The sequence below is a fragment of the Leguminivora glycinivorella genome, chromosome 22 (genome assembly GCF_023078275.1).
Source record: "Leguminivora glycinivorella isolate SPB_JAAS2020 chromosome 22, LegGlyc_1.1, whole genome shotgun sequence".
NCBI lineage: Eukaryota > Metazoa > Arthropoda > Insecta > Lepidoptera > Tortricidae > Leguminivora > Leguminivora glycinivorella.
Window position 1 is genome coordinate 2,550,213 of NC_062992.1, and position 14,711 is coordinate 2,564,923.

At 39.4% G+C, this 14,711-nt stretch overlaps 1 protein-coding gene across 1 annotated transcript in view; it reads right to left on the reverse strand.

Moving 5' to 3' along the window:
* Positions 1–14,711, reverse strand: part of LOC125238071 (microtubule-actin cross-linking factor 1-like) — a 340,128-nt gene that overhangs the window by 17,628 nt on the left and 307,789 nt on the right. Inside the window, exons 78-87 of the mRNA XM_048145360.1 lie at positions 14,016–14,135; positions 12,884–13,156; positions 10,866–10,989; positions 9,505–9,632; positions 7,991–8,067; positions 7,119–7,190; positions 4,208–4,282; positions 2,889–3,060; positions 1,694–1,811; positions 847–956 (exon numbers count right to left, since the gene is read on the reverse strand). Coding sequence (XP_048001317.1) covers positions 847–956; positions 1,694–1,811; positions 2,889–3,060; positions 4,208–4,282; positions 7,119–7,190; positions 7,991–8,067; positions 9,505–9,632; positions 10,866–10,989; positions 12,884–13,156; positions 14,016–14,135 — 1,269 coding nt within the window. The remainder of the gene's footprint in view (positions 1–846; positions 957–1,693; positions 1,812–2,888; positions 3,061–4,207; positions 4,283–7,118; positions 7,191–7,990; positions 8,068–9,504; positions 9,633–10,865; positions 10,990–12,883; positions 13,157–14,015; positions 14,136–14,711) is intronic.

Here is a 14,711-nt window from a genome sequence, read left to right on the forward strand (position 1 = left end):
GCACTAGTCAAACTCAAGATTGCATCTCTCTGTCCGGAGTGTTTACGAATAGTATGAATTCACGTTCATCCCACTGTTTTACTAAAAGCCTACACTATTTATGCTGGTAGAAACAAATAAATTCTCATTCCTATGCCACTGGCATAAGTCAACTTCGCTTTATGGCCGACATAGGAGGAGGATTAGACTATGCACATTCCTGGTCGCGGTATGGCATTGTGTTCTGGGGCTACGTAGACTGTAGCGTATATAGTATCTGACCATTGAAATGGTATATGCAGTGTGTTTTATGGTTTATTTGTGAAAGTTATGTGCTCACGGTTCTAATTACACGTCTTATGATAAATAAATAACTTTTCACCACACCAACGGGTAAACGCTTACTTTGCTATTCAAAAACAGATAGCAAAATTGCATTTTATCCACAAGAGTGCAAAGTAATTTCATACAAATTTTAACTTGATGCCTTAAGCTAGATGATAGAATTTACCTATAAATTATGATTTTGAATCAGAAATATTGAATAAATCGATGGATTTGATTTAGTTTGATGTTTTATAGACAGTATTTTGTTCGTGTTGGTGTGATGAAAAATTTTGTGTTTCACTCGGTGGCAAAGTTTGTTTAACCGCACGTGCCAATATTGATACCCGAGCAAGGGAAAGATTCCAGTATTGAACCGCGAGCGTAGCGAGTGGTTCAAAAAGTGGAATCTTGAGCGTTGCGAGGGTTTCAAGGCACGAAGGTTAAACAAACTTTGCCACCGAGTGAAACACAAAATTTTACTACTTTGCCCCCTTGTAAAACAAATAACTATTAATAGTAGAATGTGCACGAGTCTCTTACCCAGTCGGGTCGCAGCGCCGCGATGAACTCCTCCCAGTCGATGAGCCCGCTGCCGTTCCTGTCGAACAGATCAGCCACGGCGCCCATCTCCAGCCGGGAAGTGTCGAATTCTGTACAACAAATAACAATCATGTAGTCACTTCCCTATTGCGGCAACGGAGATAAGTTTGCAGACGAATTGTTGGAAGTTATCAGTCGAGTGAATTTTAGGGTTCCGTAGTCAACTAGGAACCCTTATAGTTTCACCATGTCTGTCTGTCCGTCCGTCCGTCCGCGGATAATCTATGACCGTTAGCACTAGAAAGCTGAAATTTGGTGCCAGTATCAATCTCGCCGGCAAAGTGCAAAAATAAAATGTGGAAAAAAATGTTTTATTAGGGCCCCTACACGTAAAGTGGGGAGTGATTTTTTTTTTTCATTTAAATCCTAACGTGTGATATATTGTTGGATAGGTATTGAAAAATTAATAGGGGTTTACGCAAATAATGTGTTTTTGATGTGTGCAGTTTTATTCTACACGTAATTCTCATGTTGGCACTACCCGTTTCATTGTTTCTGGTAATTTGTTTCCTGCTACCCAAAGGTTGTCTGGTAGAGATCGCTTTTAAGCGATAAGACCGCCTGTTGTTACCTAGTTTTAATCGTTTTATTAATGTAATCTCCTTTTAATAAGTGGTGCACAATAAAGTATATATTATTATTATTATTATTTTTTGATATTGTTAATATTTTCGGAAATAATCGCTCCAAAAGTTAAAAAAAATTGCGCCCCCTCTAACTTTTGAACTATGACTTTAAAAAATATTCAGACTTTAGCTGAAGTTTAAATGATACTAGTGGTACGTACTGGTGTTGATGATTCCGTCGATGAACTCGTTGCGCGGGATCAGCCCGTTGTTGTCCTTGTCCATCTTGCGGAACAGGTCCGTCAGACGGGACTTCTTGTGGTTCATGAACTTCAGGAACTGCGGAAAAAAATTTACTTTAATATGACATGTTTAGAATAGAATAGAAATCGTTTATCGTTTATTCGTTTATTGTTTAGATTTACTTTACTATTTTGTCAAGCAGCTGAAAACATTTTGACATTTCATACTCGTAATTTACATTAAAAAGCGCTGGTGGCCTAGCGGTTAAGAGCGTGCGACTTTCGATCCGGAGGTCGCGGGTTCGAACCCCGGCTCGTACCAATGAGTTTTTCGGAACTTATGTGCGAAATGTCATTTGATACTATTTGCCAGTCGCTTTTCGGTGAAAAAACCATCGTGAGGAAACCGGACTGATTCCAATAAGGCCTAGTTACCCTTCGGGTTGGAAGGTCAGATGGCAGTCGCTTTCGTAAAACTAGTGCCTACGCCAAACCTTGGGATTAGTTGCCAAAGCGGACCCCAGGCTCCCATGAGCCGTGGCAAATGCCGGGATAACGCAAGGAGGATGATGATGACACTCGTAATTTACAGTAATCAAGAATCAAACCTAGATATAAAAAGTCTGACCAGAAATATATGACTATTGCCAAGAGGGCGCTGTTATTTTGATGTATGCGGTGACAGTTCAGTATAGTATGAAGAAAATAGTTCTAATGAAATTCCGCAAGATGGCGCGTAGTCATATATTTCTGGCTTTACTCAAAAATATGCCTCATGTATACCTTCGTGCGGACTAGGATTTTAAATACGTCAATCTATATAAAGTTCTGTATCTTGTCGTGGCATCTTCTTAATCCCCTCTCTAATTCATTGAGGTGCGCGAGGCACCCAATCCCCAACTCAATAACTGACGTATTGTTCTAGAGACGGTTCTGTTCTTGTTCTGACGCTCCCAAGCCACACCGTGCGCCACTTATCCCCTAGCTGTATTGTTTTAGAGACAGTAGTGACGTACCCGCTTCCTCCAGTCGTCCCAGCTGAAGTTGGACACGCGCTGCAGCTCTTTGAGGTGCGCTAGGCGCTCGTGCAGGCGACGCTGACGCTCCCACGCCAGAAGCCAGACGGTGCGCCACTTGTCCCACAGTTGTTCTAGAGACTACACTAGTGACGTACCCGCTTCCTCCAGTCGTCCCAGCTGAAGTTGGACACGCGTTGCAGCTCTTTGAGGTGCGCTAGGCGCTCGTGCAGGCGACGCTGACGCTCCCACGCCAGAAGCCAGACGGTGCGCCATTTGTCCCACAGTTGGCGGACGCGCGGTGAGCGGAATTCCGGCTCGGCGCCCTTGCTGCATGTGTAAAAGTCGCTTTAGATTAACTGGAAGGGTGACTTATTTGTCAACTTGATTCACGAGCGTAAAAGTGCAACTGTAATACTGAGTTATAATTTTTTTCTGATTTATATTAGAAGCATTGTAATTTGAATACTAAGTGCAAGAGACTACAATGTCTGCAATATGTTCACTTCTTTTAGGGCTCAATCTATAGGCATTTCGTTTAGGCTTACAGAGATCTGATAACCAGCACTCGGAATTGCAAATAACTTGGCTATTAATAATGATATATCAAATTTAAAAGCAAAATATATCTACTTAATACAAAAAAAGCAAAAATGCTGAACTTAAAACGTATTGCAGCGAGCGCACACATGATTAGGTACATGATAAAACCCAAGCAAGTACTTATCAAATGGCATGATCAGATTTACCCAAAAGCTTTGAATAAATTACTTGTAGAGATTTTCATCGTCTTAGTTATGCAGTACGATTGGAATTTTTGTCAATTGGTATTTTGAATGTGTTAGACGTTATAGTGTATAGAAAGGTATTTATTTGAGATTTTTTTCAAGGTTTGACACACTAACTTTTGAGTCCCAGTTTTTTAATGAAATTATGAACTTCCCGGCAACAAAACAGCGGTACCTAAATTGAAATCTTACGCCACTTGAAACCTCGCGCTGTTGAAAACTTTTTCATACACTGAATTTTCAGTTGATATTTCAGTAAGTATATCTGTTTTTCTTGTTCTTGTCTTTGTGTGTTACTGTAAATACCACAGAACTACATTTAGATAGAAGAAACAACTCCATCTATTTGTATAGGGGCCGAGCCGATTAGAAATAATATGTCTCAGGCCCTTGAGTGTTTATAATTTTTGTGTTGTTGCAATTAAATATAACGTAATGAGGCATTTTTTTGTGTTTTTCTTGACTTCAACTTGTAAAAAATTACGCTGCAAGCTGTGAGTAAAGACGGACAACTCAGTGGAATTGACTTTCGTTTGACACGCTAAGTAGATGGGTTTGCTCAATCAATCAAATAATCAATTTGATTGATTGATCAATCTATGGTATATATGAAATCTGTGGTAAATACGCTTCACTTATTCGTAGTAGTTATCGTTGTGTATGTATATGTGTGTGTGTGTGTGTCTTACCTGCCCCTCGGCGGGAACCTGGGTCCGTAGTGCGGCAGGTTGCGGTCGGGAGTCTCGCGGCCCGGGCTCACGCGACTGCAGCACACGCACAATTCACAAAACTTATCACACACAACCCTGACGGTGTACCTTGTTGGGCCTTTATCGAATATTATGTGATTGGCAGTGCCATCTCTTATGCTAGTATGAAACCTGGATTGATTCGGTTAGAAGGTCGAACCATAGGTACTGTTCTATTTAAGGATGAGTCAAAGTCAAATGAATGTACTTAAATAATCGACCTGAGTCCCATGTGGCCGACTGGCTTAAGCTCCTGCCGTGATAACAGTGGACGCTGGTTTGATTCTAGCCGCGAGCAACTATTCGACTACTTTTTCTTAGTGTATTGATTTTATTTCAGAATATAACGTTTTTACTACTGCTATGTAGATGCCATTATTAAATATATATATAGCGTACTCTGGATATGCACATGCCATGTTGTGGTATGGCATAGTGTTGTGGGGAAATAGTCTAACGAATCAATGAACTATGCTTGAGTAAGAACCGATCTCGGAAGAATTACGAACGAATTTTGAAAAAATCTAGTTCTTTTTTTAAATAACCTTAGCCAATTACTAAATGTATTTGTATGTCTGTATTTTTATCACTTATTTACCAAATTCGATTTTCTCTGGCGTTTCTCATTATCAGACATACTTAAGGATAAAATAAATGTAGTAATGATTATAATAATCGATAAAAGGGCTCCAATAAGGTACAAAACAGGTAACAGTGGATGCGTGTTAGGACGTCGGTTACGGTTAGTCGTGACGTGAGTGGCGTGGCGTGACGGGTTAGTCAGTTTGTGTTATTTTACAACGAATCCATTACCGTGTGTAAAGTATTGAAATGTGTTTATTTTAATGTTAGATTTTGTTTTGTTTAAACAGTCATTTATTTTTTAAGTTTTTTTTGATAGATAGACAGCTTCGTTTAACCATGCAATGAGCCCCAACCAATGAAAATAAGCATTATTTCTACAACAACCAATGAAACAAGCAAACATTACCCAAAATGCATGAACTGGACTACAGATCTACAGATGTGGTGCGAAAAGAATTGCCTTCGTATTGTTACGGGAACGTACGAACGTGTCATGCTATTTCAGTCAGTGTCAGTACAAGATCTACTGACATTGATTAGCATGACAAATACGAACGTTTCCGGAGAAATACGAACGTTTCCGGAGAAATACCAAGGAAACCCTTTTCGCATTACATCTGTAAACAAGTTTGAAACTTGGAATATATGTCTAGGTACGTGAATATATTAGACATATGGAAATATCACCCAATGGAGATGAGAGAGGTAGCTCAATCTATATTCTTTAAAAGGAAACATATTGACTTAAAGAAAACTCAAAAATAAATTACGTAGAAAAAAAGAAAAAAAAACGAATACTTAAATTTAAATCGGCTGCATTAAACCAACCAAATAAAAAATAAAAACAATTACATAAGATTTTTTTTTTGTATTGACATAATGAAAATCAAACTACAAAAGCCATTCAAAGACAAAATACAGACAAAAAAATAATAAAAGAAATCAAACCTTCCTCTCCTACTTCGCGGGTGAATCCTGGACCTGCCCCAGCGTGGCGAGGTGAGACAAAAAGCGACATTTATGTGTGTTAAAGCGAGACGACGTTAGGTGGTTATTCCAACTCAGATAATGACATGACATAATATAGTTTTTTTTTTCAAGTAAAAATGGAAAAAATTACGCTTCTGGTAAGACTCGAACCTGTGACCATTTAGGACAATGGTACAATCTTTCTGGCAAAAGCTTGACCAATATATGACTATTGTCAGGAGGGCGCTGTTATTCTGATGTATAGGATGACAGTTCAGTATAACATGAAGAAAATAGTTCTAATGAAATTCCGCAAGATGGCGCGTAGTCTTATATTTCAGGTCAGGCTTGAATTAGATACATGTATAATAATTAAGTAGGTATACAATTATTGTATAATACGGTGTTTAATATCATCAAAGAGGATAGAGTATTAAAGAGAGCGTTACTGTCAAAGTAAAATGTGTAATCACAGTGCATAGACTGCCATCTATAGACACAGGCTTAAAATTTTTGAACCTCAGTTTTGACAATTTGGTCAATATTCTTAGCTTGATATGTTTTAAAATGACAAATATTAATATTAGCGCCATCTAGCGGAGCGTACCCCAAAGGTGTATCGCCATCTAGCTCACCGTACCTTTTTCTGTATGGTTTTGGAGTATGTTTTTTTCTTAGACTTTATCTGTCTATACGAAGTTACATAGGTCTTTGATATCATGTCATTTTCTGATTTGGAAATCATGAATAAGGCAAATGATTGTTATTTACACCATGAAAAATCACAATACAACGACAAATTGAAAGATAAGCTCATAAAAAACGGGAAATTTAAAATAAGAGAAAAAGGAACTCGAATAGTGTAGTTTACAAATTGTAAGTTATAGTCAGTCGAAGACAAGTTGGCAATTTTGATAGCTCCGCCTTTGCAAAGGTTAGGTAAACGTCAAAATTTAGAAGTTTCGACGTTCAAAATAATACTAGCTTTTAAGTGGCCTATGTCACTCTCCATCCCTTCAACTATCTCCACTTAAAAAATCACGTTAATTCGTCCGTTTTGCCGTGAAAGACGGACAAACAAACAGACACACACACTTCCCCATTTATATTGGTATGGATTTGCACCGAAGAGGCTGTCAAAATCATTTCCAACTTTGTACTGACTCTATACAGGGAAACAAAGAATATGAAAATTAAAAATTTAATAAAAAATAGTCAAATGGAAATCACATAAATCAAGAAAATTAAAAACGGAAGTTTTACACAAAAAAGGGGGGAAAAATAAAAAAAAACACACCTGTACCGCCTCGATCCGTAATAGTCGGGCGACACCGATCGCTCTCGGTTCAAATCGTGCTGCGAACCGCGTCTGTGTGTGTGTAGACGAGACAACGAGATACACCATGCCGAGACGTTGTGTGTGTGGACAACGACACACCATGCAATGACGTCACAATGGCGTGCGAGCGTGAAAGAGACGAAACAAATGAAATGATGGAACATAAATTTAATGGACAACACAGAAAAACATACACGTGTGATCAAAGCACCAGTGGACATAGAAATAAAAAAATAGAAATGTATCTGTTTTTAAAAGGTGGCAAAATTTTTTCGCTTTACATACTCGTACAATTTCAGCTAAAAGGGTACTTCAGTTGTTAACAAGGTCTTATTTCTATGAAGCCTCAACTTTACCATACATACATAAACTCAGGTTTATGGTGTACTAGCTTCTGCCTGCGGCTTCGCTCGCGTTAGAAAGAGACAAAAAGTAGCCTACGTCACTTTCCATCCCTTCAACTATCTCCACTTAAAAATCACGTCAATTCGTCGCTCCGTTTTGCCGTGAAAGACGGACAAACAAACAGACACACACTTTCCCATTTATAATATTAGTACAGATATCAGGTATTTACAAACAGGGTAGGCAGGCACTGTCAGTTTCAGTGTCAGGTTGCCAGTCCATCGCCAACACAACGGAACCCATTTCCCACAGTAGACTTCTACGACAGTTACGACACCCACGATCTTATTAACAACCGAAAATGTGTTCTTTAGCTGAAAACGTCAAAGTTACACTGTCAAGTTAAAACAACGTTTTTAAAAAAGGAATCTAAAATGGCGGTCCACTGGTGTATTGGTCTTAGATAGATTCTGTTGTATACGCACCCAGGGGCACCCTTGACGGCCGACTTCGCCGACACCTTGCGTGGTGTCGACTCTCTTCCTTGGCTCTGAGCTTTGACCTGCGAATGGTTTGTACATTACATTTTGTTGAACAGCAAATCTCGAGTAAAAAATACCGTCCCTAAATTCAGCATCCAGTGAGTACTAGTAGATGCCACTTTCAATTGTCAATAGATAGATAGATAGATAATCATTTATTCATCACACAAGGTAATAGGTACATTTAAAATATACATGGTGTACAAAATATCTATACTACTAACAAGTGTGACTAGTCTAGAATTTAAAAATTAATAATTGCATTTCATTATTTTCACATTAATATTTCATAAAATTCACTAATGGTATACACAGTCTTGCTTAATAACAGTTCTTTCACTTGAGCACGAAACACTGTCAGTCTTGATTCCCTTTTGAGATTTTCAGGTAATTTATTGAAAAGTTTACGACCAATTACGCCTGGCAATTTTTGTGTCATGGCGAGTTTGTGGGGACTTATACAGAGATCGTTTGGGTAACGATTCGGGCGCTAGGAGTCACCTTTCTTTTTAAACATGTGTGTATTCTCCCGAACAAACATAATGCATTCAAATATATATTGAGCCACAGAATAAGTGTGACAGAAGGGCAATCCATGGGGCATTAGCATGTCGAGCAGAGTTACTTTTAACTTGATGTACGGTCAACCAATTGGAACCCTAGGCCACTGTAGAACATTGTCACAGTGACGATATAAATCAGATTGTAAGAAATCTCTTACTGCTTGTCATTTTGACATGGTTGTAGAGTGGCCTAGGGTTCCAATTGGTTGACTGTACCTATTTTAAAATTTATAACACTTAGTTAAATTCACAAAAAAATTTTTTCATCGTTTTCATACATAATAAATGAATTAATTAGTGTGAGATACCCTTAAGAATAATAATTATTCAAGTTAGTCAAGTAATTGACGGCACATGTCAAAACAAACAACATTGGGAAGTGGTAAATGCTGTCACACACGTGTTCAGTATTTTTTTTTAATAACTCGATAACAGTAAACTATCACAGTTTCTTAGAAAAAATAATTGTAATTGATCTAAAGAACCATCCCTTAAAGTTAACTGAATTAAATAATACGTTTTTTGCAAAATTTTAATTTTTTGGCACAAGCTTTTATCGCCGACTGTGCCTTTCTTTCAACAGTCATCTACTGCTCTCCGAGACGTTTCTAAAAACCCCTTACTCGATGGGGATACGACGTTTCATAACAGAGTTCCTATAACCACCTTTCTGCTCCATCATCAGATCAGCTCCATGATACCATAACATTGCATTGTCACGTAATTTACATATGTGTGCAAAATTTCAGCTCAATCAGAAACCGGGAAGTGGGTCAAATTTAGCTTCTACGTTTTGACCCAAACTAACATACTAACAAGGCAAAAATAAAAGCTTGTAAAAACAGGGTGTATATTAATAATTGTAGTCAAGTTTAGCACCATATTCCGACGTACCTGGTAAGCCTTGCAGACGCGATCGACCTCGTTCTGTCTCTTCTGCGTGTTCTCCATAAGCTCCTTGTGGTCTTCGATGAGGCCTTCCAGCAGTTCGATGGATTCTGGCAGAGGCTCTGCTTCCAATGCTACGGGAAAACACATTTTTTTTTAATTAATTATAAGTAAGTATATCGTCACTACTTTTAAAAAAACTTGTATCTTCGTCTGTCAATGAAAAGAAAATTGTAGTAAGTATGTATGGAATGCATATAGACTTACTGCGTTTTAACCTTGAGGAACAGCGTGAGATACGAGATTTATTAAAAGTAGTGACGATATCGTCGCTTAGCACCCATAGTACAAGCTTTGCTTAGTTCGGGGATAGGTTGATCTGTGTAATTGTTGGGTAGGTATAGGACAAATTTTACAAAATCAACACTAAAATGCCTATAAATTCTAATACATAATATAGGTTATATAAAATAGCATTAAAATGCGCCATAGAGTTGGGAGCTTTAAGAAGTAAGGAGTCTTAAGAGTCCTGTCACACCTCGGACACTGGCGATCAAATATATGAAAGAGGCACGTTCCTACTGTTCCTAGCACACAGTCTAAGCTCGTGTAGGTGAACGCGTACTATGCTTGTATTTAGTGAGATATGACAGGTCGACTGTTCGCGTTTTTGACAGGCGGTAACTGTGAGGTAACCGAGAGGGGTGGGCGGCACTTTCAGCGGGGAGCGGAAGTGGCCATACTGTACTATAGTACTCTTTATTATACTGTGGTCCTGTGGTGGATCCAGTTCCAGTAATTTTTCAAGAATAGCAGAATACCGGTAGTCGGACATTGTCGGGCGATTCCGGCTCGAATCGGCTCGCATTCGTATTGTTACGTAGCAATTATTAGGATTAGTTTAACATGACATCCCTTTTCGTACGATAAGATAATTATTTGATTTTTGATAACCCGAAATAGTTAAAATTGTCAACACAATTTGATTCGACCCCGAAATGCTGTCAAACTTCGGGAAGTGTCCTTTCCAGCGGTAATGTATCCAGCTGTAGTTATTCTACAAGAATATAATACTTACAAAGCAGGATAGTCTCGGGTCCCATGAGCGATTGCAGCAGCTCTTCCAGCACGGAATCCAGGTCTTTGAGACTCTGCATGTGCGTCTAGCTTCCCACAGTATATCCAGATCTTTCAACAGTATAATACTTACAAAGCAGGATATTCTCGAGTCCCATGAGCGATTGCAGCAGCTCTTCCAGCACGGAATCCAGGTCTTTGAGGCTCTGCATGCGCGTCCAGCTTGCCGCCTCAGTACATACATCCAGCCGTAAAGTATCCAGCTGTAGTTATTCTACAAGAGTACTTACAAAGCAGGGTATTCTCAAGTCCCATGAGCCATTGCAGCAGCTCTTCCAGCACAGAGTCCAGGTCTTTGAGGCTCTGCATGTGCGCGTCCAGCTTGCCGCCGCGCTGCATCGCCCATTGCCACACCTGTTAAAGACACAAATCGTGAAGTTTTTTCTGAACACTTTCGTGGCGGTTTATAACAAATATAACTTGCGCTCGCGCGCGCGAGTCTATACTGTCTATACTTAAAGTTGCGCTTGATGTATCGAATCGCGCAAAAGGGTAGGTACCTACGCTAGTCCGTCTGAGACACAACGAAATAATGAGCTGTTTTCTACTGAACATATAGTGAAGGAAGGCTCCAGCGAGATTATTTCTATCCGTATAGACGACTTCTACCAAATCTGAAATAATATTTTCAGTCCTAACGTTCCAGAGGATAGAGGATTTTTTCGTTTAAATAGCTTTTCTAGCTTTAACGGACATTTTTTAATGATTTTTTCCTCATATGAAGAGCTCAATATTAATACAACTCAACAGTTACTTCACTGTACTTTCAACAAAATTTTCTACCAAATTACGAAAACGTATGGACTTTTGTAACCCAATTTGAGTTTAGGTTTTGTTTTTGGGTCTCATGTATATCTTTCATAATTAATATGACGAAAAAACGTAAATTTATAAGATAAAAGTACAAACGAATCTTGGAATTTTTACATCAAAAACAATATAAAGAATGTGCTCTGTAGTTACGTTAAAGTTTTTTACCTGCACCGGAGTAACCCTGCTAAATATTCGTATAACGGGCATAATCGACACCATGCTTTTCCTACTTTTCACATTTTCTCCCATCTTTTACAATAAAAACTAGCCCATTTGAGAACTGTTACGTTTGACGAAATTGCGACACAATAACATAAGTTATATCATAAGACAGTTTATATCTTTTGATAAGAATGGATTTGATAATTAAAAGATAATGTAAGGTTAGTGAAATGCATTCAATACTGATTTACTTATCAAGGTGACAGGAATTCCTACTCTGTGCGGAAATAGTTGTAGAAAATATTCGATCTTAAACATGTAATTTTAATACTTCTCTTTCCGTACAGATCTTTATGATTGCATATTTAAATGTTCTAATAACCATAAACCATTTGCTTCATTGACAAGACAATTAAGGGGTAGAAAGAACACAGTCGATCTATGACACTCATATGACCAGTTGCATCAACCACATTTGACAGACATCATCGTCATGCAGCAGAGGTCTTTTTTTTATACTACGTCGGTGGCAAACACGCGTACGGCCCGCCTGATGGAAAGCGGTCACCGTAACCTATGGACGCCTGCAACTCAAAGAGTGTCACATGCGCGTTGCCACCCCATTAGAAACTTGTATATTCCCTTTTGCTGTGTTAAGTACTCAGCAAAAAGGAGTGTACAAGCTCTAAGGAGGGTTCGGGTTGCCGACGACTCAAAGGACAATAGACGGAATAAGTCAGTTCCGTAAGTCCTCCCGTCATCAGCACACCGCACCCTCGTTGAGCTCTGGCAGCCTTACTTACCGGCAGGAACACAACACTATGAGTCTCTATGGTCTATGGAACTTCCCATACAATAAAATTTAACGAACGCTTTAACGATGACAGATGGTTTGATGCAACCGGCCCTAAGCAACCAAATGTCACCTACCGCCTAAGATACTAATGTACCTATGTAAAATTTGCAAATAAACTTGCTTACTAACTAACTTCACATATTTAAGTCGCTTTGTTTGCATCTATATTTAATACCTTGACTGTACCCTTGAGGCGTACTTAAAATAATATATGAACTGACCTCATAGTAGGTAGATTAAAAAAAATTATGAACTGACCTCATAGTGAACTAACCTCATAGTAGGTAGATTAAAAAAATGTATGAACTGACCTCATAGTGAACTGACCTCATAATAGGTAGATTAAAAAAATGTATGAACTGACCTCATAGTGAACTGACCTCATAATAGGTAGATTAAAAAAATGTATGAACTGACCTCATCCCACCGGCTCTGTATGATGGTGATCCAGTGCTTAATGACCGTCACCGCGTCCGGATGCGCCTTGCCCAGGATCGAGTGAGCCAGGCTGATCGTGTCGTCCTTGTCTCGCTGCTTCTCCTTCAGTTCGCGGATGAACCGCTCGTGGTCGCGGATCTGTTGCTGGGTCTCCTGGTCGCCTTCGGGCAGTTGGCCGGAGAAGCGAAGTTTGGTCTCGGCGTCGGAGAGCCATTCGAGAAGCATGTTCACGGATTTGTGGAGTTTCTCAGCCTGGCAATCGAATATTATATTACTGAACATGAAATTCACAAAACTTTTTATGTGTCTGTTAAACTTAAATGCACAAAAGAAATCTTACGGTACAAAAAGCGAACAAAGAAGAGATTGTAGGCAGTGTTACTAAGTACTACAATAGAAACAAAAAAAGTATTTGCATGTTTAACACTTTCGTTGCGACAGTTGAGGAGTATCTTTTCAAAAGGACTTATTTCTATAAGTCAACAAGGGTTATTTCTCTAGGAAGACATAGATAAAAATAACCTCTGAAAAGACACTCCTCAGTTAATGGTACTGCGTATAAGGTCTTTCGAAGCAGTACAGCAGCGAACGTGTTCAGTTTTTTTTTTATTGTCCAAGTGTTCACATAATATAGAGTCGAATTTTGGGTATTTTCATTAACAAACTAAACTGATCAATGTCAAACCCAAAACAGTTTGTTAGGAATGTGACGGCTAGGCGCCACTCAAAACAATTACTCTGACAAAAGAGCACTTTCATTGTTGAAGTGTGTTTTCAACAATGAAAGTGCTCTTTTGTCAGAGTAATTGTCCAATGTTACTGATAAATGGTTGTTTTTAACCCCCGACGCAAAAACGACGGGGTGTAATACGTTTAACGAGTCTGTCTGTCTGTCTGTGTGTGTCTTTCTGTGGCATCGTAGCTCCCGAACTGATGAACCGATTTAGATTTAGTTTTTTTTTGTTTGAAAGCTTAGTTATTCGGGAGTGTTCTTAGCCATGTTTCATGAAAATCGGTCCACTATGTCGTGGTTTTCCAAAATTTTAATTTTGTGGTTAGGTTATAAGAACAATAAGCATACAAAAATATAAATTGAAGTAAAAAGTCATACCTCCTTGAGCGCAGATTCCAGCCGGTGCGCTTTCTTTTCGCTCAGACTCTGGACGGAGTCCCAAGCCTGCTTGAGTTCGCTGCACTGCTGTCTGATGCTGCTCGCGTCTTCGCGCGGCACCTAATAAAACAAACAAGTTGTAATATTTATTGGCCTACTTTTCTTTTATTAAAAATGGGCTTACTCTTGGCCACAGACTAGCCAAAGGCAATAACGTGGCCTACGATGGAGTGAGCTCGCCCAGAAGATGCCTGTTCACCTTTGATTTGAAGGTAGCCGGGTTATATGAGCTCGGAAATATAGCCGCCGGCAAGGAATTCCACTCCTTGGCAGTGCGCATAAGAAAAGAAGAAGCAAAGCGCTTCGTGGGAATTCGCGGAAAAGTAAGGATGGAAACCGGCCGTGCGTCTAAGAGTCCGATGGTAGAATGGGGACGGTGGAATAAGCTCGTGTAGCACTTTTATAAATGTTTTAATATTATATTAATTACAGTAGAATCATGCGCGGATCCAGGGGGGGGGGGTCATGGGGGTCATGACCCCCCCCTGGAGCCTAGGCTGGCCATACAAATGGACCACGTGACCCCCCCGGGGGGGCCTGGGCCTTTACCACGTGACCCCCCCCTGGGCACGAAGCTGGATCCGCGCTTGAGTAGAATATGGATTTGATGAGTTTTTCCGAACTTATATGCGAAAT